At 36.8% G+C, this 25,318-nt stretch overlaps 1 protein-coding gene and 1 pseudogene across 2 annotated transcripts; both read right to left on the bottom strand.

Annotated features, from left to right (window-relative positions):
* Positions 1–10,536, bottom strand: LOC311086711 (tripartite motif-containing protein 16-like). Its single transcript, XM_084119718.1, has 7 exons — positions 8,908–10,536; positions 3,986–4,562; positions 3,289–3,384; positions 2,970–3,203; positions 2,343–2,502; positions 1,885–1,932; positions 1–1,657 (listed from the first exon to the last, which is right to left on the bottom strand). The coding sequence occupies exons 2-7, from the start codon at positions 4,556–4,558 to the stop codon at positions 1,131–1,133; spliced, it is 1,638 nt and encodes a 545-aa protein (XP_083975844.1). The 5' UTR covers positions 4,559–4,562; positions 8,908–10,536; the 3' UTR covers positions 1–1,130.
* Positions 10,537–12,595: 2,059 nt separating this feature from the next.
* LOC311086771 (tripartite motif-containing protein 16-like) lies at positions 12,596–21,337 on the bottom strand (annotated as a pseudogene). The gene is made up of 6 exons: positions 20,765–21,337; positions 15,029–15,124; positions 14,712–14,943; positions 14,078–14,237; positions 13,618–13,665; positions 12,596–13,390 (listed from the first exon to the last, which is right to left on the bottom strand). The product of its transcript is annotated as a tripartite motif-containing protein 16-like (transcript).
* Positions 21,338–25,318: the final 3,981 nt, after the last annotated feature.

Below are 25,318 nucleotides of genomic sequence, written 5' to 3'. Positions count from 1 at the left end.
CCATGCATAGTTTTATTGTGGATTTATGGTCTGACATATATTCATATTCATATGTTCATGAATGTGTATTGGGTTCTGTCCAGCCAAAACAAACTTTGTTGCATTATTTTATTATAATTTTATTTATAATATTATCACTGCTGCTTTGAAACAATCTGTATCGTAAAAAGCACTATATAAATAAAGGTGACTCGACTTGATTTGATGAATATGTGAATAAAACATCTGCATTATCACATAGTAATCTGTCTGAAAAGAGTTAAAGTCGCTCTGTAGTCAATCATTTTATCCCTTAAAACTCACATTTGATCACCAAACTGACACATTTAAACGTTTTTTTCCATGGACAAAAATTCTTCATGGCCTTAAAACAGCTTCAATGTAACTCTACACCATTGCCTCATTTAGTATACGCGGTTCATGAAAATGCAAATGAGTCCCGCCTCCACTCACTCACACCAGCTCAGAGATCCACTGGTTGACGATCACACGTTGATCTGATTGGTTACAAGGTAGTTTGTGACGTCAGAAACACCAGCGATTTCAAACCGTGTTTTTGAGGCGGTCTTTGGTTCACTGCAGTTTTAAGGAGAAAATACTCAGCAATGGTGTCGACTTATGAACTTGCACATGGTTTGTCTTAAAGCATATTAAAAACACCACATAGACACATAAACAACATTAAAAGCTTGATTTTCACCACAGGGGGACTTTAAAAATAAATAACAAAATGTCAGTATCCAGAACAACAAGTCAAGACACTCTGTGTACTGTACATCAAAAACATCAAAAGATTATAAATGTCTCTGAGCTTGTGTCATTACTTCATAGAAAAGACAAGTTGTTTTAATAGTTTTATATTCTGGCTACTTGGATGATATAAATCTTAAGAGCAACAAAATCTTGTAAATTTGTTAACATTAGAACGACATTGCCTAACATTGTTGCATCTTGTTTACTCACATTTTGAGGTTTCCAAAAATCATGTGAAAATGTAAGAGACTCTAAAACAATAAAGTTCAGCTATATTAATGAAAATTAAAATAAGAGTCTCTGTAACATCTCACTGTTAATGATTTATCAGCTCAAAGCATTCTGGGTAAAATCTCTCTACAGTCTATTCTCAAACATCAACACAGTTTCACTGATGATCCAGAACAAACATTAAACCCAGGATAGAGCGTCTGAGTGAATGTGGTCTGGACTGTGTGGATGAGGCTCATTGACGCTGTAGAGACGCTGTAGAAGGACAGAGTTCCTGCACTGTGATCCACATACACTCCTATTCTTCTGCTGATGGACTTTACAGGGAGATCAGTGCGTTTGTTATTGTGCCAGAATGTGTAACTGGAGGAAGAGCAGTCCAAACTCCAGGACTGATCATTATGTCCAAATCCACACTCATAACCCGATCCCTTCCTGCTGATGCTCTTATATGACACTGATATATCAACACCACTATTCCCACTGCACTCAATCTCCCAGTAACAGCGTCCACACACACTCTCTCTACACAACACCTGAGGCCACCGATCAAATCTGTCTGGATGATCAGGATACGACTGTTGTGTTTTAGTGTGAGTAATCACTCTGTTCCTCTCAGACAGACTGAGGTGTTTATTCACTGTGTTCAGATCCAGAGTCAGCTGATGGGAATCTGATGGAGAGAAAACACATCAGAATCAGGAATTATGAATCTGTCTGATCTTTTAATGTATCTGAACAATGTATCATCAGTGTCTCAGTGCAGCTGATCAGATATCCTGTGCAAATCATCATTTACATAATCAATTATAAAACTCTTCTATCATGTTTATTTCTCCTTCTACAGGAAGAACATGAACACATTCAGTGAGTTTTTCTGCTTGTTTCTCAGTGACTTACATTGTAGGAAGTCGTTCCTGGTCTTGGGATTCATGTTGGTGAATGTGACTGTGGAAATAAACAGACATGAACAGTGTGAAGAGAAATGACAAGATAAAATACATCCATTTCTAAGACGTTTCTAATCTGATATTAGATGATGCAGGACTCATTTCTGAGAACAGAAGAATCTCCAGATGCCTCATATATAAAACACACGTATCGGATTCAATCCTAAATTTCAATGGATTTCAATTTCAATATATACATAAGTATTTATTACTTCTAAACCATCAAGGGATGTTTGTGGCTGTTCTGTAGAGTTGATGCACTTGAATTAAAGATGAACTGTGATTTATAAAGTGGGATTTTATTTGTGCGCATGTTTTATAAATCATAGGAACATTTCAGAAACTGTTGTACGTTCACATTTCGGATCATTCTCCGCACGTCTGTATAAACGAGGCGCAGGACTTTACCTCTATCTGAGATCTTCTTGAGCTCCTCTTTGCAGAAATCCTCCAGTTTGTCTCTCAGCTGACGGACAGATTCTCTCACGCCATCAAAAGAGGAGAGAGAACTGAAGGAAACGTCGGGTTCGTCTGTAGATTCAGGAGGTGCTGAGAGAGACTGGAAACTCTACAGAAAACAGAAATCAAAACTCATCATCTCCACACTTCAGCCAATAACCTGCACTATATCAGATCTGAGCGGCTCTTGTTGACTTCACTTCTCTTCAGTGACTCGCTTCAATCCAGCACTTTCACACAATCAGCACATTCTTCTCATATTCATCATTTAATGCTACAAACTCTAGTATTTCACACTTACACTCCTTGTGAAAAAGAAAGTACTTGTAACAGAAATAATATACTTTAAAAATATATAAGTGCAGATTGGCTGTAATGTTTTCAGAAACTTAATTGCATGTTATTTGCAGTTAAATGAATGTGGAATAGTTTAATGTTTTTATTAAATGCAAATAGCTGAGCTTTAGAGTGTTTTTTGTCCTGCTTAAGTTAGTCTCATTCTGCTCTCATGAAATGTTTCTCTGTGAGTCTCTTGCTCAAGTCCACTATGATCCAGTTCTTCTAGATCTCTGTTACCTGCAGGAACTGGATGTGATGGTGTGTGTGTGAAAGCTGCTCCAGCTCAGCGTCTCTCCTCCTCAGATCATTGATCTCCTGCTCCAGTCGCTCCAGTCGTCCTTCAGCTCGACTCACTGCAGTCTTTTCCTGATCTCTGATCAACTGTGTGACCTCAGAGCGGCTTCTCTCAATGGAGCGGATGATCTCAGTGAAGATCTTCTCACTGTCCTCCACTGCTGTGTGTGCAGAGCGCTGTTACACACACATCACAATCACACAGTGAGTTCAGTGAGTCCAAACTGAGACGTCTCACACTTCTCTTCTTCTCCAGACTCACCTTATGAGACTCCACAGCCTCTCTCAGCTGATGAAGATCTTTCTGTCTCTGCTGGATTCTCTGACGGATCTTCATCTGCGTCTCCTTCAGCTGTTTCTGGAGGACAAACCAATAACAGAGAATGACACATAAAACTACTGTCACACAATAAGGGTTAAAGATCTAGCATGGCAAGTTTATACTGTAGGTTCAAACCACAGATCAGTGAAGTTTGATGTTATTGACGTCATCATCTTCGATTTGGGCTCTGCGTACATGAGTTGATCAATGATTTGATTTGATTTGTGAATCAAAATTGGTCCTTAAAAAAAAAAAAAACTTTTAAAAGTAGCATTCCTTTAAAAAAGTATATGTGAATTAAAGCTGCAAGCAGCGATGAAAGCGTCACTCGGTGGCTTTAGGAAGACAGAGCATGGTTGGGCAATGTGCATTTAAGGAGGTATATATAGTAAGAGTATGTCAAAGTCAGTTACAGTTGTTTTGTATAATGGTGATAATAGCATGCTTAATGACTCAGCTAAGTGTTGCTAGCATGTTTAGTATGTTTATAGCATGCTTAGTACACAATAATTATGTGGTTAGTACTGCATTACTGTGTTAACCATGCCAGTTTCTGTTGCCAGTAGGTGGGGCTATATATACCTTTCATATCTGTATATTTCATATCACTGTGTGATCAATCCCTCTCAGTTCATACCTGTTTCTCTGTCCTCTGTGCTGCAGTTGATACAGTTTTGTGGTTTTTATGTTCATACTCTTTACACCGCAAACAAATGCATTCTTGATCAGTGACACAGAACATTTCTAGCTCTTTATCATGTTTACGGCAGATCATGTCCTGCAGTCGTCCAGTGGCATCAATCACTTTGTGTGGTTTACGAGAGTGATATTCCTCATGACGGTCTAAATGAGTTTGACAGTAAGATTCCTGACACACCAGACAGGACTTGACGGCTTTGTATTTTCTTCCAGTACAGACGTCACACTGCACGTCTCCAGCTCCAGCGTAACAGTCAGCAGGAAGTTTAGTCTTCTTCAGTTTCTCCACCAGTTCAGCCAGAATGGTGTTTTTGCCTAAAGCAGGTCTTGGACTGAAGGTCTGTCTGCACTGAGGGCAGCTGTAGACTCTCTTCTCATCCTCCTGATCCCAGCAGTCTGTAATACAGATCTTACAGTAACTGTGTCCACAGGGAATGGCCACTGGTTCCTTCAGGAGATCCAGACACACTGGACACGTGAACTCATCCTGAGAAAATCTGGCTTCTGCCATTTTACTGCATGAATACAGAGAGACACAAACACACAACAGCTCAACAACACTTCAGTTTCTATTTCTCTGAACTGAGGAGTTGAAATAGTTTCCTGGTTCAGTGTTTGAGTGACGTGTGTAAAATAGGCGTGTCTGTAAAGCAGCTTCCTCGTTCACACACACAATTTACTGCTGTGTTTACTGTATGTGTCCTTCAAGTGGAGTCGAAAATATCATAATTACAAGTTCCGAGCTCATGAATAACAGAGTGAAGATTTAGGCTACTCACGAATGCATGTTTCTATATAATGTCAAAATAATGACAATATGTCAAAATGTACAGTTCTAAGATAATACAGAGTCTTTTAAAAAAAATGCAACTGCCAGTGTTTTTGATCATTTTCACAAAACTTTCATGGCCCCCAGAATAATTTGTTGAATGAATATCTGAACATACAATATATCAAAATAACTAACAGAAACTACACTTCAGGTATTCTTTTTTATCAACACTTAAATGTGGGTCAGTTTCATAAAAACAACAAAATTTTAAAAATTGTGTTTGTTTTCAAAGACGTGCATAAGCAATGCTTTTATCGCTTATTGCTGCTTTTTTTTTCTTTCTGCTTTTTTTTGCCTGTGTTTTGATCAGGAGATTCTGTAATCTTTCAGAAGATGTGTGATAGCGCCCCCTACCGTATAACAGTGAAAACACGGAAAACTGGAAAATTCCGTCAATGGAAAGAGTTAAAGCAATTATTACAAGTTGTGATCATAATGATTACAATATACAGAAAATTTAGCACACTGTAAAAAAAAAGTGTAATTTTACAGGTAATTGTCTGTATTTTTTTACAGAATTTTACCGTTTTGTCATTATACAGCAAATATCTGTAAAATAAAAGGCATTTGCTGTAATTTAAAGGTCCATTGTTAAATTTACAGGTAATTGCTTGTATTTTGGTTTTACAGCAATTTTACGTTTTTTAAAAGGAACTTGTCTGTATTTTTACAGAGTTATGTGTAATTTTACAGAAATTATTAAGTAATATTTTACAGATTTTTTCTGTGAAATTAGAAAACAAAGAAAAGAAGGTATAACTGCGGAAATCAGCATCTATTCAATATGTTTTCCTTACAGATTATTAAGCATGTGGGGGTTAAAGTGAGTTTTTTTTAAGGTTAAATAAAAGTATTTGTAGGCCCTACCATAGACTGTGATTTGTACATACAGTACCCTACATAGACTACAGTAGGCCTGAATTATTTTTTATTTCACATTTTATTTTATACTCATTTTGATCATTATTTCATTGTCTTATTCTCCCATAATTTCATGTATATTTTATGAATATTTTTCCAAATCTCCGTTGCTGCACATTCAGGGCTTTGTGTGTTTGTGTGTGTGTGTGTGTTTGAGTGCGCGCGCGCGATGACGCAGGTTCAAATTCATTTCCGCTGTTTACTCCCGCCCACAACGGTTAACGTTAGCTGATCAGTCGAGTTTGGGCAAGCGGGAGATTTGAATTCAGTCTACTCTCGTGAAGTGGATTGTGAGATCAACAGGGGTTCAAAGCAATCGTATTCGTCAAGAGCAGCCGTGAGCAGGAGCTCTGTTTTTAGTCAGTCCGTTTGGATTCTTCGGAAATAACGCCCTTTTCAGTGAGCCTTGTTCGTCACAGCGGACATCATGCCAACCGATCACCGGCCGAGGTAAGAGTCTCATTATACTAAGTTACATGTGAACGATATTTTATAGTACATTTGTGTTAAGTTTACAGTTTTCAAGCTAACGTTAGCATTCTTAAATGATGTTCAGTTAACTGGCGAGAGCTGGAGGGCAAAACACTAAAAATGTAGCATGCGTCTTTACATTTTCCATCTGTTTTAAGAAAGATCAGTTGAACCCACACCTCAAAAGACCTAAAACGAGCTTTCGTAGACTTGTTATACATATCAAAGTCCGTTTAATTGTATATAAAATCTTCGTTAATACGCGATAGTATCTGTCAGTAAATCAATCTCTTAAATGGCGGGACATTTTGAAACACTGCCTGGAAGCTGAAAACTCTTCTCTTAAAAAATATCCTTGGTTTTAATTATAGTAAAATTATAGTAACCACGTTTTTGGCGGATTTTTATTACTATTTTTAATAACCACAGTTATACTACAAATAGGCCTACCATGTTTGTTTGTTTTTTTGTTTGTTTCTTTGTGGTTAAACCATAGTTAATTTTCGTAAGGGTTGACGTGGCTATCTAAGTTAGACTGTTAAGAAAACGAATTCAGTAAATACTGTAACTTACTTGATACAGGAAAGCACATGAGACTAGAATATGAACACAACATGATAAATTGCATATTCTGGCTGCATCTGCTTGCCAACACGTAACGTTAGCTATAGAATGCATACATGTGCATATATTAGGCTTATAAAATAAAAGTTGATAGAATGTTTGTGTTCTGATGAAGAAATGAACTTATCTACATTTTGGATGAACTGGGTTCATCATAGTAGCCTTTTTCATATGATACTTTTGATCATTGGTTATGAAAATTGCATTGATCAAGATGAACAGAAAGTTAACTTACACCCCTAGGTGTCTCAGCTCAAACCTTCACTATTAGCCTTTCCTGCTCAGCTTCCAGATCATAGTCAGTTGAGGTTTTGCATTGTCCCAGTGGAACATATTCTGACATGTGTAAATGTAATACTGAGTTGTTAATTTTTTTTTTTTTTGTGATTTCAGGTCAAGTGGAAAGCAGAATGATCATGGCAAACAAGGTATAGGAAGAAGTAATTTAAAATATTGTTATGGCTGAGTCATCTGATTCCATATGATTGCACTAAAAGTGGCAGAACATTTAATTTGTTTTATACTGTATTTTCCCATATGAATATTCATTTGATCCTTTGTCAGGCCACTGTAGCTGCACAAGGTTTGGTTTTACTACAGTAAGACCACGATTGTGTTAGATTCCACCCATCTATTTATTTATTATTATTATTATTATTTATTTATTTATTTTTTTTGTAGTGTAACTAGGCTCTGTCATTTAGAAACATGACTTTTTCTATCACTTAATGACACATATCTCTACCTTTCATTCCAGCCAGAGGATCTGATGGTTGCTGCTTGCATCTCAGCCTACCTGATGGAAAATTCTTGCTGGATGAATGACCTTCACCTTCAACTCAACCTTGCCAAGACAGACCTGCTTATGGTTTCAGCCAAACCATCCTTGCTGTGTGATCCTGCTGATTTGCCTTATACAACACCAGAAAGATCCGGCCCTTCCTATCGGAGCCACACAACTCCTTGTCTAAGCTCTTGTTCTATCCAGACTGGACTATTGTAATGCTCTCCTGGCAGCTCTTCCAGCATCAGTCAAACCTCTGCAACTGATACAGATGCTGCAGCAAGACCTAAACTCACTGCTTCAGATCTATGTGTGTCTCCAGAAGCTTGTATTCTGCAAGTGTACGGCGCCTTGTGGTGCCATCATCCCAAAGAGACAAAATCACTTTCACTGACCTTTCCCTGGACTGTTCCCTGCTGGTGGGATGAACGGCGCAACTCAACACATTTTCAAGAAACTGCTAAAGATCCATCTTTTCATAAACACTTGACCCAATAATACTAAATCTTTGTTTTAATAAAAAATAAATAAAATTGTGCACTGTGCTACACTAACTGTGACTTGTCACTGCACTTGTTGCTTCTATTGTTCTCTTAATATAAATATAAAGTCTTTTAATGTGGATATTTTTACATGTTCTAAATGATATACTAAGCCTGTATTTCCTATCATTCACGTATCTTGATGTTCAGTGTTTGTTTAATGAGTAATACTGTAAATGTGCTGGTATTCCGTACTTGTACATTTAGTTAATTTAACAGAAATTGACTGTAAATTTGCTATTATTAAGTACTTAATTAGAGATTGGTCAAAGTTGTGAAACTGGATCTGCAAAAAAATAAAAACTGTAAATATACAAACTTTGTATTTGAATTTATGGACTTATTACATTTTTATACATAACTTCATAGTTATTTTACACAGAAAAACTATATATTAAAAGATAATTACTGTAGATAGACAGAGCATTATTATAAAATAACTTTATAAAACCCTAAATTTACAGTTTAACCTTAAAGTTAAATGTTCTTTTTATGTAATTTGACATAATTTATCTGTTTTTCCACGGTTTAATAAGCCATTATTAACAGTAATGTACTGTAATTTAATTAATTTTGACCGTAAAGTCAATTCTGTATTTTTACGGTTTTTGCCTGTAATTTTGTGAAATGGTAATTTGCTGTAATTTAACAGAACCCGTCTGGAAACTTTGCTGCCAGAGATTTACCGTTTTTTTACGGGATTTTTTTTTACAGTGCAGTTTTGTATGTTGATTCAGAGTTAACATCTTCTGATGTCCTCGCAGGGGTTGGCGTCCTCTTCACAAGTGTTGGATCATCTGAAATCTTCATAAGAGGCTGGATCCAAACTGGAGCTGGCGTACTCAGGATCCCGAGGTAAAAACAGAAAAGCAAATAAAAAATAATCAGCGTAGCTGCTGTTCATAATATTTCAAGTATAGATAATCATGTGCTTTTGATCTGATATAACTGGAGTATAAGGTTATGAGGTGCATTATGTGAATGATTGGATAAAGAGATGTGTCTTTAATCTAGATTTAAACTGGGAGAGTGAGTCTGAGTCCTGAACATTATCAGGAAGGCTATTCCAGAGTTTAGGAGCCAAATGTGAAAACGCTCTCCCTCCTTTAGTGGACTTAGAAACCCTATAGGTACTATCAGAAGCCCAGAGTTTTGTGATCTTGAAGAAAGTGGATTGTAGGGTGCACTCTCAGAAAAAAAAGGTACAAAAGCTGTCACTGTGGCGGTACCTTTTCAAAAGGTACACCTTTGTACCTTAAGAGTGCATTTTAGTCCCTCAAAGGTACATATTGGTACCAAAAGTGTACCTAAATGGTACATATTAGAACCCTTTTGAAGGGTACTGTCCCAGTGACAGCTTTTGTACCTTTTTTTCTGAGAGTGTGATAGAAGACCAGTTAAATACACAGGAGCAAAACCACTTATGGCTTTTAGGTCAGTAGCAATACTTTCAATCTATACAGCACTTAATAGGTAACCAGTGTAGAGATGATAAAATTGGGGTTATATGGTCATATTTTCTTGACCTTGTAAGAAATCTAGCAGCTGCATTTTGGACTAACTGTAGCTTGTTTATTAAGGATGCAGGACAACCAGCTAGTAATGCATTACAGTAATCCAGTCTAAAGGTCATGAATGCATGAACTAACTTTTCTGCATCAGAAACAGATAACATGTTTCATAGCTTAGAGATGTAAGGCTTTTGTAATATATGAAATATGATTTTAGAAAGACAAGTTGTCTAATATAACATTGTGGTCAGAATTTTTGGCACCCCTGGTAAATATGATCAAAGATGGCTGTAAAAATGAATCTGCATTGTTTATCCTTTTGATCTTTCATTCAAAAAAAAAAAAAAAAAAAAGTTTGGTTTCAATGTTTCATTGAAGTAAAATAATTGAAAAATCACATTATGAAATAAATGTTTTTCTCCAAAACACGTTGGCCACAATTATTGGGACACTTAGAATTTTTTTATGAGTAAAATATCTCTGAATTATATTCCCATTAATATTTACATTTTTTAGCACACCAGGGTGACTAGGAACATTAAATTGTCCACAACTTTAACACCCAGAACTTTAACTGTTGAGGATGAAGTAACAGTACATCCTTCTAGATGCAAATTTAAAAAAGAGATTCTGTGTACAAATGTTTTGGTCCAATAAATAATGGATGAAATATATAACTATAACTAATTATCATCAGCATAACAGTGGAGACAGCACTAACATCAAGTAAAACTAGTATTGAGGAGTAGGTCAGAAGCTAGAAGCAAGTCATTTGTAATTTTAACAAGCGCACACTGTTAAATGTCGCTGTAGATTTAGCAGCACAGTACGGCATAACCTACAGTACAATACTGCATTTCTATATTACAGTAAAGTACCGTAATTTGCATTGTATTGTGGGTAATTTTGTTTGAGCGGGAACATTTTACAGTAAATTTCAGTGTTGCTGTAACCTAGCTGTAACCTGGCTGTAATATGCCTGGCAATAATACAGGGTTGCTGTAAACAGACAGCGCGCGCGCCGCCCGACTGACGTCAGTCAGAGCACAACTGCAGGCAGATGCAGATCACTCGCTGGATGAATGGATCTCACTCTGCGGATATCTGGAAATTTGGTAAGTTAATTTAGAATTTTATAATAAGGTTTTAGGATTTTACACTATAGTGTACAAATGACAGTGGAAGTTTAGCCAGCGAAAAACACCGTTAGCAGCTAGTTAGATCTGCTATTTCACCCCATTGCTTGTCGCGACATTTTCAAATCTAACTCGAGTTTTGAACATTGAATTAACATTAACTTACCTTACGGTTTATTTCGACCAAAACAGACTTGGTGATTGTTGGAACGGTGGAAGGACAAATCGAAGTGGTTAATTAACGTTAAATGTGTTATACGATGGTCTGTGAGATAAAATTACTGCATTTGACATGTTACGTTTGAAGGATCTTATGATAACAAAAATGTCTAACGTTAACTGTTAACTGTTATCTAGGGATCCTTTCCATAACATCCGAGCCCGTCAGTGGTAAAAACAAGCACGTTATTTTGCTCAAACTGCTATATTTGCAGTCCGTTTCTCGGATGGAAAAATGCTGCACTTTCCTTTGCATCGCAAAATGGGTGATTTGGGCTAAGAGAGATTGGCTATTGATACCAGTTTAGCCTTTTATTTCATTTCTATTAAGGCGGGAGACCCAGTTCTGTAGCATTGTGATTTGTAATGGCAAATAGCCTAATGATTATTATAATAATTAAAAATATGAATAAAGGTGTACATTGTTCAAAAAAAAAAAAAAAAAAAAACTATCAGAGTTAATAATGATCAATTAGGCAACAAAGACAAGTAAAATACATGCCAAAAAATCAAGTTAGAATATTTAGAGGGGTAAAATGAAGCTTATTTTTATTAACCTAGATGTATTGTAAGCAGATGTATGAAATATATGTCCTCAACAAGAAACATAACAGTTAACTGAATAATATGTATTTTGATTTCTTACAGCTCTACATTGTGGGACAGTTTTATTTGCAGCCTGGGAAGGAGTTTTCTGTAAGTATTAGCCATGTTAATACAATGTTTTAAACTTAAAGGTTTAAAATCTAAAGGTTATATTTATTTTATTTTTTTAATTGGCTGTTTTTTTTTATTAAATTTTTGTTATTTCTACATAATTTTCTTTTACAATTTCTCTCTTACACTGTCTGCTCATCTTTATTGGTGCTGTGGATAACAGGTTTTGTCATACGTGTTTTTGTGTGTCATGTCTTTTTCAGTTTTGGTCACCGCCAGGTTCCAGTACCACCTCAAAGTCCCAGCCAAATTTTAAAGTATGTCCAGCTACAGCTGCAAGTCATGAAGTCTCTCAACCTCTCACACTTACTTTTTGGAACTTCAGCTTATTCATCGTATCCCCAGAGTTAGATAAGTCCATACATACCCTTTTCATCTCCGTGCGTGCTGTAACAATCTGACGCACCCACCGCTAGCCTAACTTAGCACAAAGACTGGAGGTAAACGGCTCCAGCTAGCATACTGCTCCCAATAAGAGACAATAATAACGTCAACATTTTCCAATATACATGTTGTGATTTGTATAGTCACGGCATGCACAGAGTTACGGCACGCACGGAGATGAAAAGGGTATGTATGGACTTCACTTATCTAACTCTGGGGGATACGGTGAATAAGCTAAAGTCCCAAAAAGTCAGTGTGTTCTTTTAACTATCCCTTTAAAAGCTGTTTACCAGTAAAGTGCTGGTGTACTGTATGCAATGTTCCTAAATGAAATGTTGTTGTTTTTTTCACAAATGCACAATAGTGTAATTGATTAATAAAAAAATTTTTTTTGACAATAACCTTGTTTGGATTGATTGATTTGCAGTTATTCTAAAGTTGCATTATAATATTATTACCTGTAAATTTATATACTGTAATAACTACATATTATATAAATATAGTATTATTATTATGAGTAATTTGAAAATTATAATATTTAGCAATAATGTATCAATATAGATATTACAGTACAATACTGTATAATTAATTACAGCAGAAGCAGAAACATTACAAAAATACAGTAACTGATTTATCAGCTCAAAGCATTCTGGGTAAAATCTCTCTACAGTCTATTCTCAAACATCAACACAGTTTCACTGATGATCCAGAACAAACATTAAACCCAGGATAGAGCGTCTGAGTGAATGTGGTCTGGACTGTGTGGATGAGGCTCATTGTGTCAGAGACGCTGTAGAAGGACAGAGTTCCTGCACTGTGATCCACATACACTCCTATTCTTCTGCTGATGGGCTTTACAGGGAGAACAGTGTGTTTGTTATTGTGCCAGAATGAGTATCTGGAGGAAGAGCAGGACAAACTCCAGGACTGATCATTATATCCAAATCCACACTTAATACCCCCTCCCTTCCTGCTGATGCTCTTATATGACACTGATATATACACACATCCACTGCACTCAATCTCCCAGTAACAGCGTCCACACACACTCTCTCTACACAACACCTGACGCCACTTATCAAATCTGTCTGGATGATCAGGATACGACTGTTGTGTGTTAGTGTGAGTAATCACTCTGTTCCTCTCAGACAGACTGAGGCGTTTATTCACTGTGTTCAGATCCAGAGTCAGCTGATGGGAATCTGATGGAGAGAAAACACATCAGAATCAGGAATTATGAATCTGTCTGATCTTTTAATGTATCTGAACAATGTATCATCAGTGTCTCAGTGCAGCTGATCAGATATCCTGTGCAAATCATCATTTACATGATCAATTATAAAACTCTTCTATCATGTTTATTTCTCCTTCTACAGGAAGAACATGAACACATTCAGTGAGTTTTTCTGCTTGTTTCTCAGTGACTTACATTGTAGGAAGTCGTTCCTGGTCTTGGGATTCATGTTGGTGAATGTGACTGTGGAAATAAACAGACATGAACAGTGTGAAGAGAAATGACAAGATAAAATACATCCATTTCTAAGACGTTTCTAATCTGATATTAGATGATGCAGGACTCATTTCTGAGAACAGAAGAATCTCCAGATGCCTCATATATAAAACACACGTATCGGATTCAATCCTAAATTTCAATGGATTTCAATTTCAATATATATACATAAGTATTTATTACTTCTAAACCATCAAGGGATGTCTGTGGCTGTTCTGTAGAGTTGATGCACTTGAATTAAAGATGAACTGTGATTTATAAAGTGGGATTTTATTTGTGCGGATGTTTTATAAATCATAGGAACATTTCAGAAAATGTTGTACGTTCACATTTCGGATCATTCTCCACACGTCTGTATAAACGAGGCGCAGGACTTTACCTCTATCAGAGATCTTCTTGAGCTCCTCTTTGCAGAAATCCTCCAGTTTGTCTCTCAGCTGACGGACAGATTCTCTCACGCCATCAAAAGAGGAGAGAGAACTGAAGGAAACGTCGGGTTCGTCTGTAGATTCAGGAGGTGCTGAGAGAGACTGGAAACTCTACAGAAAACAGAAATCAAAACTCATCATCTCCACACTTCAGCCAATAACCTGCACTATATCAGATCTGAGCGGCTCTTGTTGACTTCACTTCTCTTCAGTGACTCGCTTCAATCCAGCACTTTCACACAATCAGCACATTCTTCTCATATTCATCATTTAATGCTACAAACTCTAGTATTTCACACTTACACTCCTTGTGAAAAAGAAAGTACCGTACTTGTAACAGAAATAATATACTTTAAAATATATATAAGTGCAGATTGGCTGTAATGTTTTCAGAAACTTAATTGCATGTTATTTGCAGTTAAATGAATGTGGTTTAGTTTAATGTTTTTATTAAATGTAAATAGCTGAGCTTTAGAGTGTTTTTTTGCCCTGCTTAAGTTAGTCTCATTCTGCTCTCATGAAATGTTTCTCTGTGAGTCTCTTGCTCAAGTCCACTATGATCCAGTTCTTCTAGATCTCTGTTACCTGCAGGAACTGGATGTGATGGTGTGTGTGTGAAAGCTGCTCCAGCTCAGCGTCTCTCCTCCTCAGATCATTGATCTCCTGCTCCAGTCGCTCCAGTCGTCCTTCAGCTCGACTCACTGCAGTCTTTTCCTGATCTCTGATCCGCTGTGTCGCCTCAGAGCGGCTTCTCTCAATGGAGCGGATGATCTCAGTGAAGATCCTCTCACTGTCCTCCACTGCTGTGTGCAGAGCGCTGTTACACACACATCACAATCACACAGTGAGTTCAGTGAGTCCAAACTGAGACGTCTCACACTTCTCTTCTTCTCCAGACTCACCTTATGAGACTCCACAGCCTCTCTCAGCTGATGAAGATCTTTCTGTCTCTGCTGGATTCTCTGACGGATCTTCATCTGCGTCTCCTTCAGCTGTTTCTGGAGGACAAACCAATAACAGCAAATTACATAAAACTACTATCACACAATAAGGGTTAAAGATCTAGTATGGCGAGTTTATACTGTAGGTTCAAACCACAGATCAGTGAAGTTTGATGTTATTGACGTCATCATCTTTGATTTGGGCTCTGCGTACATGAGTTGATCAATGATTTGATTTGTGAATCAAAATTGGTCCTTTAAAAAAAGAAGTACTTTTAAAAGAAGCATTCCTTTAAAAAAGTGCATCTAAATAATATACTTTAAAAGAATATACTTAAGTGTGAACTGAATGTAATGTTTACAGACACGTAGTTGCATGTTAAGTGCCATTAAATGAACATCTATTATATTTATATTTAAAGCAATTAGCTGAACTTATTAGTGATTTCTAAGTACTTCTTCAAATGTTATTTCATAATTCTATTCTTTTTAAAAAATAGGTAAAGTGTACTGCCATCTGTACAGACAAGCATTTATGATAAACTAAAATATACTGTAATAATGAAGTTGTACATTAAAAACATTAACTTTAAATATATCGAATAACACACTACAGCTTATAATCAAGTACTTTGGTATGTCAATCAACACATCAAAATAAGTGCACTTCTTTATAGCGTGACAAAAAAGTCACATTGAAATATTAAATTAATATTAAATATTATTTAATATTAAATATTAAAATGCACTTTAAAGGAACACTCCGACTTTTTGGGACTTTAGCTTATTCACAGTATCCCCCAGAGTTAGATAAGTCCATACATACCTTTTTCATTTCTGTGCGTTCTGTAAGTGTTATTTGACGCACCCACCGCTAGCCTAGCTTAGCACAAAGACTGGATGTAAATGGATAATGGTAGCATACTAATCCCAATAAGTGACAAAATAATGAAAACATTTTCCTATTTACATGTTGTGATCTGTATAGTCACAGCGTGTACAAATAACAAGGCTATATGAGACAGAGACCATTTTTAATCGTATAAATACTGGGAACTATATTCTCACTAGGCGTAGGAGCACAGCTAACGCTACTTGGGCGGAGTGATTAGCGCCGCACACGAGACCGTTGATGGTTCCGTAAACAAAACAAACGTGACTAACTAGCTAGACGTGACTCGTGATCATGGCTGATTTTGAGGAATTGTCAGAGGAATTTTACTGTGTATCAAACCAAGATCCAGAACCATATAGTTTTGAGCCAGAATACACAGACGAGGAGTTACAAACTTTGGAAGCTGTAAGACAAGATGCCGAACGGGGGTGCGTTTCCCGAAAGCATCGTTAGCCAACTATGGTCGCAAGTTCCCTCGTTACCAATAGAGTTCAATGGACATTGCGATGAACTTGCGACCATAGTTGGCCAACGATGCTTTCGGGAAACGCACCCCAGATTGATGTCGAAGGGAGAATCAGAACGAACATGACCTAATGGTCAGCTGTCCACCAAGTAAGTGATTTTGTTATAATGATCATTCATAGTTCAATGAAATTGTAGTATAGCCATTGCATATAGTGTGGTCATGACAACACAATAATAACAATAAAGGGGATACATGGAGCCCCTATTCACGTAATAGTGTCACTCACTACTAAGGTTACATTACATTAGCATGGCACTGTTACAGTATGGCTAATGTTAGTCATCTCAAAACATAACGGAACACTTACCGCAGCAACAGGTGATCCAATTTGTCCTGTCTTTATTATCGATGGGATGGCTGTATCCTTTAGCACGCGTTTCATGGTCCGTGTGGCAACTTGCATTTTTACAAAATAGTCGTCTATAGTAAAATGTTCAGAGCAAACGAAATACTTCGTGATGCTGTTTACAGGTGTGTTTGTAGCCATCGATTCATCAGGTCAGCGTTTTTGGTTGGAATTCTATGAAACATCATAGTATTACCTGGTCTCCCCTGTTTATTGTCGCAGCTCTTTACAATACAGCGAACACTCATGATTGTAAACTATAAATTTACTATCTAGTAATTGCTGACTCTATTACTCCAACTCTGAGCGAACTCTCTGCTCCTCATCACAGGGCGTCTCGTGTGCTGCGCTAATCACTCCGCCCAAGTAACGTTAGCTGTGCTCCTACGCCTAGTGAGAATATAGTTCCCAGTATAAATACGATTAAAAATGGTCTCTGTCTCATATAGCCTTGTTATTTGTACACGCTGTGACTATACAGATCACAACATGTAAATAGGAAAATGTTTGCATTATTTTGTCACTTATTGGGATTAGTATGCTACCATTATCCATTTACATCCAGTCTTTGTGCTAAGCTAGGCTAGCGGTGGGTGCGTCAAATAACACTTACAGAACGCACAGAAATGAAAAAGGTATGTATGGGGGTCAATGACGTGACGCCTAAATTTTCTGTCCGATTGCATTTTTTCAGGCAAAAATGGGTTTAAATGCATAAAAAGATACTGTATATTTATAGTACCTCTCCCATGTATGTACTCACTTTAACTTTTAAAAAACCTTTACTTATTTGTTTTTTTTTTTGTTATTTAAAGTGTCAAAACATCATGTGGTGCGACCGTCCGGCCATAACTTCTGTTTTGAAAACGTCTTTGAAATTACTCTGAATTTATTCAAATTTATTTTCTGCACTATTTGGCATGATTTCCAAAATGTTTTGTAATCCTTTAAAAAAATTCAAAGCATTTGTATTTATATTTCCATCATAATATACAAACAAACTTTGTCCGATGATGTCCATTTTATGAAATATCATGTGGTGCGACCATCAAGGAACTACCATTTTGGGACTTATATGTTGAAAACTATTCAAACACAGGAAGTTACATCATAAACCAATATACCAAGGACCCATGGAAGCAGCAAGCAGGTTTGTAATTCTCTCAAATTGGAAAAAAAATAAACCTTTGTAATGGTTGGTATGTAGTTGCCACATTTGGATGTCATGTGGTATGACCTCAAAAAAAAAATTAATATTAAAGTTATTTCTACAAATATATATTTTTATTATAAATTATGATGACCTTTTTTGGCAAGCTAGCTTGTTTTGTTTAGGTGGCCAATTCTGTGCCTGTAAATTATGACTGAATTTGAAAATATCATGTGGTGCGACCAAATATCATGTGGTGCGACCACTGCAGACTGTTTTCCATGATAGATATATGTCCTAGATTGGCAGTTTTATGCTTTTATATTCAATTGACGGTTTATATAAAAAAAAGTACTTTACTTTAGTATCATTTGGAATAGATTTTTATGCAATTTGAGATCTTTTTTATAGATTTCAGACAGTTTGTGTTTACTCTTTGTACAATATGAGAAAAATGCAACAAAAAAAAATTAGAGCATGTAATTTCAGTTTAGTAATAATGCATGTATTAGTAGTGTATTTATTATTGCCTATTTATTTATTTAAAACTATTTTAATCTATTTTACCAGATGCCACTGCCAAGCGAAAAAATTCTAACCCTGCAGCAAGAGCAGAGTACCTTGATAGGAGAAGAGTGAAATATTATTACAGTTTAAAATATCTGTTTTCTATGTGAATATATAGTAAACTGTAATTTATTCCTATGATCAAAGCTGAATTTTCAGCATCGTTACTCCAGTTTTCAGTGTCACATGATCCTTCAGAAATAATTCTAATATGTAACCCTAGACCACAAAACCACTCAATGGGTCAATGTCACATGGGTAAATTTTTTGAAATTGAGATTTATACATCATATGAAAGCTGAATAAATAAGCTTTCCATTGATGTATGATTTGTTAAGATAGAACAATATTTGGCCGATACAACTGAAAATCTGGAATCTGAGGGTGCTACAAAATCGAAACATTGAGAAAATCGCCTTTAAAGTTGGCCATTTATGTTTGCAATATTGCTATATTCACTCACAAAAATAAATGTTTATAAATTTATGGTCGGACATTTACAAAATATAAAACATGATCTTTATTTAATATCCTAATGATTTTTTGGAATAAAAGAAAAATCGATAATTTTGACCCATACAATGTATTGTTGGCTATTGCCACAAATACCCTGTGCGACTTGTGACTGGTTTGGTGATCCAGGGTCACTAATGATTTGCTGCTCAAGAAACATTTCTGATTATTATCAATGTTCATATTTTTTTTGGAAACTGTGATACATTTTATATGTCAGTATTATTTGATGAATATAAAGTTCAAAAGAACAGCATTTATTTGAAATAGAATCTTTCGGAACATTATAGCCTGCGCCTGAATGTGACACTGAATGTGTCCTTGATTAATAAAGTATTAATTACTTTAAAAAACTATTGACCCCAAATGTTACCTGTATACAATACTTTTATGAAATAATTTATATCTATAACATTATTATTTGTTAGAAAGAAATTCTAAGTCAAGTTAAATTAAATGGTGCACTTGTGTTTGTGAAGTGATTTTTTTTTTTTTATAAAAGTGAGTTTATAAAATGTTTGTGTTCAGGAAAATTCTGTGAAATTTGTATAAAATCTGGTTTAAATAAAAAAAATTGTATAAAATGTATTGTTCATTGATCTCTTTAAATAGATTTTTAACTATATAAGGTTTTCGTGTCATTTGGAGCGACCACTTATCATGTGGTGCGACCAATAAAAGCTATCACTGTATTAAATTTAAAATAAAATATCTTATTTCTGTGGCTGAAATATGAATCACTGATACAGTATGCTTTAGTAAATTATATTTTTAAAACATTTCTATCAGTTTTATGCGATTTACAGGAAAAATAAGTCTGTTAACTGCATTTTAGAAGGCGACTGAAATTGCAGAACAAAAATATGAGATCATTATATACAAAAACTCAAAAGAAATTCAAATACTCTGTTTTTAAACACTTTAATTACTGAGAACATGTAAAAAAAAAATACATTTATGTTAAGGAAATTAATTAATTTTAAGATAAATCACGGTCGCCCCACATGACATTTTTTAAGCCTATGGACAATTCATCTAGATGAAAAAACACTAAAATCACTTAATTTAATTTTTTTATTTGAATTTATATGTACACAACATTCTTAATGATTGAACAATTGCAATATATATTGTTAATTTTCGTATTTTAAAATTGGCCTGTTGAAAATCCTTATACGTCATTGACCCATGGACTTATCTAACTCTGGGGGATACTGTGAATAAGCTAAAGTCCCAAAAAGTCGGAGTGTTCCTTTAAAGTAAAACTTTTAATTTGACATTCTTTCATATTGTATTTATTAAGTGAAACCGTCATGAACATTTACTCTCTTTAAGTGCACTTAAATGGCCTTTTATTTCATTAATATAATATTTTCTGCATGTACAGTTTTTATTTTAAATATACTTTTAATTTGAAGTACACTACAAGTGCACGTCAATACAATTAATCACACTTCGTTTTTAAACCACTAGTGGTTAAGATTAATTTTATGTTTTTTATCCTTTTTGGAGCTTGAAACTTTTGAACCTCTTTGACTTTCAATGTATAGAGTAAAATAGATGAGACATTCTTCAAAATATCATCTTTACAATCTACAGAAGAAAGTGAGTCAAACCGGTTTGGGACAACATGAGTAAATGAGTGAGTAAATGAAGACACTTTCATTTCTGTGTGATCAATCCCTCTCAGTTCATACCTGTTTCTCTGTCCTCTGTGCTGCAGTTGATACAGTTTTGTGGTTTTTATGTTCACTCTCCTTACACCACACACAGATGCACTGTTGATCAGTGACACAGAACATTTCTAGCTCTTTATCATGTTTACGGCAGATCATGTCCTGCAGTCGTCCAGTGGCATCAATCACTTTGTGTGGTTTACGAGAGTGATATTCCTCATGACGGTCAAAATGAGTTTGACAGTAAGATTCCTGACACACCAGACAGGACTTGACGGCTTTGTATTTTCTTCCGGTACAGATGTCACACTCCACGTCTCCAGCTCCAGCGTAACAGTCAGCAGGAAGTTTAGTCTTCTTCAGTTTCTCCACCAGTTCAGCCAGAATGGTGTTTTTAGCTAAAGCAGGTCTTGGACTGAAGGTCTGTCTGCACTGAGGGCAGCTGTAGACTCTCTTCTCATCCTCCTGATCCCAGCAGCCTGTAATACAGATCTTACAGTAACTGTGTCCACAGTGGATAGTCACTGGTTCCTTCAGGAGATCCAGACACACTGGACACGTGAACTCATCTTGAGAAAATCTGGCTTCTGCCATTTTACTGCATGAATACAGAGAGACACAAACACACAACAGCTCAACAGCACTCCAGTTTCGGTTTCTCTGAACTGAGGAGCTGAAATAGTTTCCTGGTTCTGTGTTTGAGTGACGTGTGTAAAACAGGAGTGTCTGTAAAGCAGTTTAATTCCTCATTCCTGATCAAGGAGAGTCACTTTACTGCTGTGTTTACTGTATGTGTCCTTCAAGTGGAGTTGAAAATATCATAATTACGAGTTCTGAGCTCATGAATGACTGAGCGAATATTTAGGCTATACACGAATGCATGTTTCTATATACTGTGTCAAAGTAATGTCAATATGTCAAAATGTACAGTTCTAAGATAATACAGATCATGCTAGCTAACATCATGTATTCATTTAGGCAGAAACAACGAGCTCATTAACCATTTCCTTATGAGTCTTTAAAAAAATTGCAACTGCCAGCGGTTTTTTTGTTTTTTTTGTTATAATTTTCACAAAACTTTCATGGCCCCAGAATATTTTGTTGAATGAATATCTGAACATACAATATGTAAGCAATAAGGTACGAGAGGCTGTGCTGTATCGTGAATAAGTAACGGCTGAAGGGCGTTGTTAGGCACGACGCGAAGCGGAGTTAAGCCGTTACTTATTCACGATACAGCACTTGCCTCGAGTACCTTATTGCTTTTATAAAACGGTTACCACACAATATTAAAGTTAAAAAAATAAAAAAAAATGTATTAGTGCAACTTTCATGAAGTTAAATCAATAAAAGCATTCCTTCCGCTAGAAAAAAATAGTCCCTGACCGTGAACAACAACGTTCCAATGTGTAATATGCATGAAAGCTCAAATAAAAACAACAAACCGTTCTCAAACTTTGTCTCATTCTTTTTATTTTTTACAACACAATATTTGTGAAATTTCCTCGTACACAAATAGGCATAGCTTATCTCTCAGCATGAGAAAACTTTTATTTTTTGTTTATTCCGTTATTTTCTCTCTGCACTAAACTAAATATTTACATAGCCTAAATTAAAACACAAGGGCACATATTTTGATAGATAACAGTTAGGTCTTTAATCTATTTTATTAATGTTATTAATTTAGTTTCTAAAATGCTGCCTAACAAGAGATACTTTTTTTATTGTTGTTTATTTAAATTTATTTGAACATCTCCGTTTATTGTGCACGCATTAAATATTTGTCTCATTTCAGTCGGCTCCACTGATATTTAACGCGGTTCTCTTTAGTTGGGGCTCAGCACTGTCAGCAGTGTTTTCTGTTGCAGCAAGAATGTCGCTCCAGTGCTTTCTTTAAGTTTGGCCTCCAGTAGCTCTGTAGTGAACTTTCACACTTATGTCCACTCACAGACGTAATTTCCCTCGATTCGAGACCAGCATCGGACAATCTCTGCACCATGGCCCTGCGAAGGCAGTGATTTGTGTAAACCTTGGAGGTGCTGCTGCTTTACCTATTCTCGGCAACATTGTTGCGAGGTAGTTCACACCCATAGGCTCTCTTGTGTACCTGCAACAGTCAAAAACGAGAAAAAACTTTAACACAACAAGATTTAACACAAATTATAAATAGCTAATATGTGCCGCTGCGTGATCTACGTACCAAACACATTTAGAGAGGTTTTGCTTTTTGGGGTGAAGGTAAAAAGCAGGGGGGTTAGATGGCAGAAGAGAAAAGTACTTCTCTAGAGAGGCAACGGGACAAAGCGGGTTCCCAGTTTGTTGGAACATGAAGCCACGCCTGCTCTCCTTATTTCTGTCATGTGGGTCCTTATGGTTTTTTGTGTCTTCATTGAAGCTCATTGTGACATACTTTAGACCATTTTCGTTTGTTAAAATGTGGAATGAGTCTGGAATGAGTTCTCGGTTCCCATCTTTTCCTCTACGTCCGAAGTGTAACTGCACGTCAAACCATACTTTGTTTACGAGTCCTTCAGGTGTGTTGGGATTAAGCGCATCGGACAGTTTTATGGTGCTGAAATCTTTAGTAGAAATCGGTGTGTGATGCTTCGTTTTATCACGACCTTCTCTTCTCATTGTCTTTACGACTCCAACCAAAACATTATTGGATGAGGTGAATTCGCTGTCTCTCATCAGACACCAGGACAAACTCAAAGGTGGATCATTCAGGAATCTGTTCAGACCCGCACGTAACGCTACATAGCTAACTTACTAATCCCATATTTTTCGCCTTTGGAGCTTCTGACAGTTCCGTAGAAGTCACGGAGAAGTGCGTTGAGTTCCGTCTTGGTGATTTGTTTAAAATCAATGCTGCAACCCTTTCACCAAAGCATTTCACTGCCCATTGGGTTTGCTGCACGGTATTATTTTCATTACGAGTCTTCTCGAATGTACGTGTTGATACGTGTGGTTGCTAAGGGTGTCGCTAAGGGCGCAGTGATAAATAGAAATGTTGGGTGAAGCGGTCATAAAGCACAGCTATTGACCAATCAGAATCAAGGATTGGAACTAACCGTTTTATAAATCAAAATAAATAACAGATCCTCTGTAGCTTTAGGCTTTCTTTTTTTATCCACACTTAAATGTGGGTAACCCAGCCGGCACATGACCGACCTTCAACGTTGAAATATGGTTGAAATAAGATCAGTTCTTGTTTCAATGTTGAAACTATGTTGACACAATGTTTAATGCTTAACGGTTCAAAACCAACCGGTACATGACCAACCTTCAACATTGAAATATGGTTGAAATAATGTCTCATTTCTAACAATTGGAAATACTCAGCGCTCTCTTCTTTATGCAACAACAACTTATTTGAATATCATGCTATTACACTTACAACTCCAAATAAGATCCATATTGTAGTCATTTATCGCCCCCCAGGTCAGCTGGGAAACTTTGTAGACGAGCTGGATGTGCTGCTGTCCTCTTTCCCTGAGGACGGCACCCCACTTCTAGTCTTTGGTGACTTCAACATTCATCTCGAAAAGCCGCATGCAACAGACTTCATCTCTCTCCTAGCCTCTTTTGATCTCAAACGACTCATCACCACAGGAACTCACAAATCAGGCAACCAACTGGACCTGGTTTACACACGCAACTGCATCACAGACAACATTTTGGTGAGACCTCTCCATGTTTCAGATCATTTCCTCATTACTTTCAGTCTACAACTCTCTACCCCTGCACCTCCAACCCCACCACCAGTCACTTTCAGGTGAAACCTGCGCTCACTTTCTCCCTCCCATCTTTCCTCTGCCGTGTCATCTTCTCTTCCCCCACCCTCACAATTCTCATCTATGGATGTGAATACCGCAACGGATACCTTATGCTCCACTCTAACCTCTTCTCTAGACAATATCTGCCCTCTCTCCTCCAGGCCAGCACGCGCTACTCCCTCTAACCCCTGGTTATCTGAGGTTCTTCGTGAACACCGGACCGAACTCAGGGCAGCGGAGAGGAAATGGCGCAAATCAAAAGACACATCTGACCTGAGTATGTATAAATCTCTCCTCTCTTCCTTTTCTGTTGATGTTCATGATGCAAAACCTTCATACTTCCACAACAAGATCAACAGCTCCTCCAACACACGTTCACTCTTCAAGACATTCAACTCTCTCCTCTGTCCACCTCCACCACCACCCACCTCCTCTTTAACTGCTGACGATTTTGCAAACTTCTTCACCAACAAAACAACAACTATCAGCAGTCAGTTCTCATCCCCACACACACAGGAACCCAGTCTGACCCCTTCCACAGCCAATATCCCTCTGTCCTCCTTTTCTCCGCTAACCGAGGAAGAAGTATCTACACTTCTCCTCTCCAGTCACCCTACCACCTGCCCTCTAGACCCTATCCCCTCACACCTTCTACAAGCCATCTCTCCCACACTTCTACCATCACTCACACACATCATCAACTCATCCCTCCATACTGGCACTTTCCCTACAGCATTCAAGCAGGCTCGGGTTACTCCACTGCTTAAAAAACCAACACTAAACACATCATTTGCAGAGA

This window comes from Abramis brama (assembly GCF_963993115.1).
Source record: "Abramis brama genome assembly, chromosome: 1".
NCBI lineage: Eukaryota > Metazoa > Chordata > Actinopteri > Cypriniformes > Leuciscidae > Abramis > Abramis brama.
This window is presented reverse-complemented; position numbering and strand designations above follow the sequence as displayed.

Bases quoted from the DNA above. Each gene is read 5' to 3' on its own strand.
- LOC311086711 (XM_084119718.1), bottom strand. From the start codon at position 4,558: ATGGCAGAAGCCAGATTTTCTCAGGATGAGTTCACGTGTCCAGTGTGT. The intron at 3,204-3,288 runs GTGAGTCTGGAG...TGTGTGTAACAG, and splicing joins AGGCTGTGGAGTCTCATAAG to CGCTCTGCACACACAGCAGT. The intron at 1,933-2,342 runs GTAAAGTCCTGC...TTATTTCCACAG, and splicing joins CAAGAAGATCTCAGATAGAG to TCACATTCACCAACATGAAT.